The sequence below is a fragment of the Octopus bimaculoides genome, chromosome 26 (genome assembly GCF_001194135.2).
Source record: "Octopus bimaculoides isolate UCB-OBI-ISO-001 chromosome 26, ASM119413v2, whole genome shotgun sequence".
In the NCBI taxonomy this organism is placed as follows: domain Eukaryota; kingdom Metazoa; phylum Mollusca; class Cephalopoda; order Octopoda; family Octopodidae; genus Octopus; species Octopus bimaculoides.
The window spans coordinates 16,480,026-16,481,716 of record NC_069006.1 but is presented as its reverse complement, the minus strand read 5'-3'; the positions used below and the strand labels follow the sequence as shown (position 1 = coordinate 16,481,716).

The window sequence follows — 1,691 nt, the reverse complement described above, 5'->3', positions numbered from 1 at the left end:
CTGCCTTTTGTTTGTTACATATTGTTAGTGATTCTCAACCAGGGAGATATATATATATATATATATATATATATATATATATATAGCCCCTTGGGATAAGAATTATTGTATCACTTTATTGTGTGGTGTGTGAGGGAGATGGGGGAGGGGAGGAAGGGACTGTGTGTGTGAAGGGGTTTGAGTAATCATTTTGGGCGTATAATGCAAAACATGTATAGTTGAAAGGATCATGGTTATGTCATTGTGTTTCAATGTCTCCATGTGTACGTGTGCAGCGTCTATGTTGGACATGAATGAAACTTTTTTTTTACTCGTGTTATCATTATTATTGAGTAGTGGTGGAGTGATGAAGATGATGTTGGTAAGTAGCAAAAGCAAAGAAAGAAAACTAAACTAAATCAAAATAAAAAAAAAGAAAAGAAAAGAAACCACCAAACCTACTTCCCCCTCTGTTTTCTCCTCTCCACACATTATAAAAACATCAACAACACCATCATCAACTCCAACAACTGAGGAAAACCAACACCAGCAGAAAAACTACTGTGAAAACCCCCAAATCTCATCAGCACTGTTATTATTTATAATTAAAATATAAATCCACTCACCAGTCTTTACGGTCATGCTCCAAACCTGAGGTAATGCACTCAAAAGTAATCCCGTACATATTAACAACGTTTCCAGTTTGAATTGATAAATCTTCATCTTGGCAACTTCACACAGGATGGTCACTTTATCCAGTATGTCTGTCCACAATGTTGGTTTATCTTGGTACTTTACGAGAGAGGCTGCTTCCAGCCTTAGTTGAGACACAGGAGAGACACAGGCTCAAAACCACAATTAATAATTTGTGAAAAAAACGCGTATTATAGAATAAATGATGTAGAGGTTTTGTGCTTATCAATTAATATGAATATTATCATCAATATTATTGTTGCAATTTGTATTGTTAGTGTTGTATTAAGCAATATATGTAACGTATAAAGTCTTATTGGCGATGAAACTCTATTTTAAGTATGTAACTTTTATGAAATTGATGTAGAATAAAGAACAGGGAGGAGGAGGAGGAAAAAGAGGGGAGGAGGAGGAGGAGATGTGAGTGAAGTAGGAAGGAGGAGAGGAAAGCGGACGTGAGAAAGGGGAAGAGAGAAACAATTATGATGGTGGTGGTGGTAATGTGTTATAGTGACGGAGGTAGGAGTAGTGACTGTGCAGGCTGCTGATGGTGGCGGAGGTGGCAGTATTGGTTGTGTAAGATGGTGAAGAGATGATGGTAGTTGTGTTTGATGAGGTTGTGGAGATGTGATGGTGATGATGGTGGTGGTAGCAGCAATGATGATACTAACAGAAGTAGTAGTGGTGGTGGTGATATAATGATGCTGATAGAAAGTTTAGTTTGTTTTTTTACTCTTCCCCATCTCATTAAATTAAAACCACCGCCCCGCCCCCTTCAACTCGATACACAAAACATCACCACCACCTCAACAGACATAATCCCCGCCCTTCATCATCACCCAACAATGCTAACCACTACCACCACACCACCACCGTCATTTGAATAGGCATTGCCACCATCTTCTCCACACTGAACATTAACTACCACTACCACCATCGCCAACTTCATTGCTATCGCTTCTACTACCACCAACTTTAACAAACACTGCCATTAGACAACCCTCCATCGACACTACCGC

The 1,691-nt window shown here is 39.1% G+C and overlaps 1 protein-coding gene across 1 annotated transcript in view; it reads right to left on the bottom strand.

Moving 5' to 3' along the window:
* LOC106883038 (uncharacterized) overlaps positions 1-1,049 on the bottom strand; it is a 45,063-nt gene extending 44,014 nt beyond the window's left edge. Inside the window, exon 1 of the mRNA XM_014933900.2 lies at positions 606-1,049. Within this exon, the coding sequence (XP_014789386.1) occupies positions 606-702 (97 nt within the window). The 5' untranslated portion in view covers positions 703-1,049. The remainder of the gene's footprint in view (positions 1-605) is intronic.
* Between the last annotated feature and the right edge of the window lie 642 nt (positions 1,050-1,691).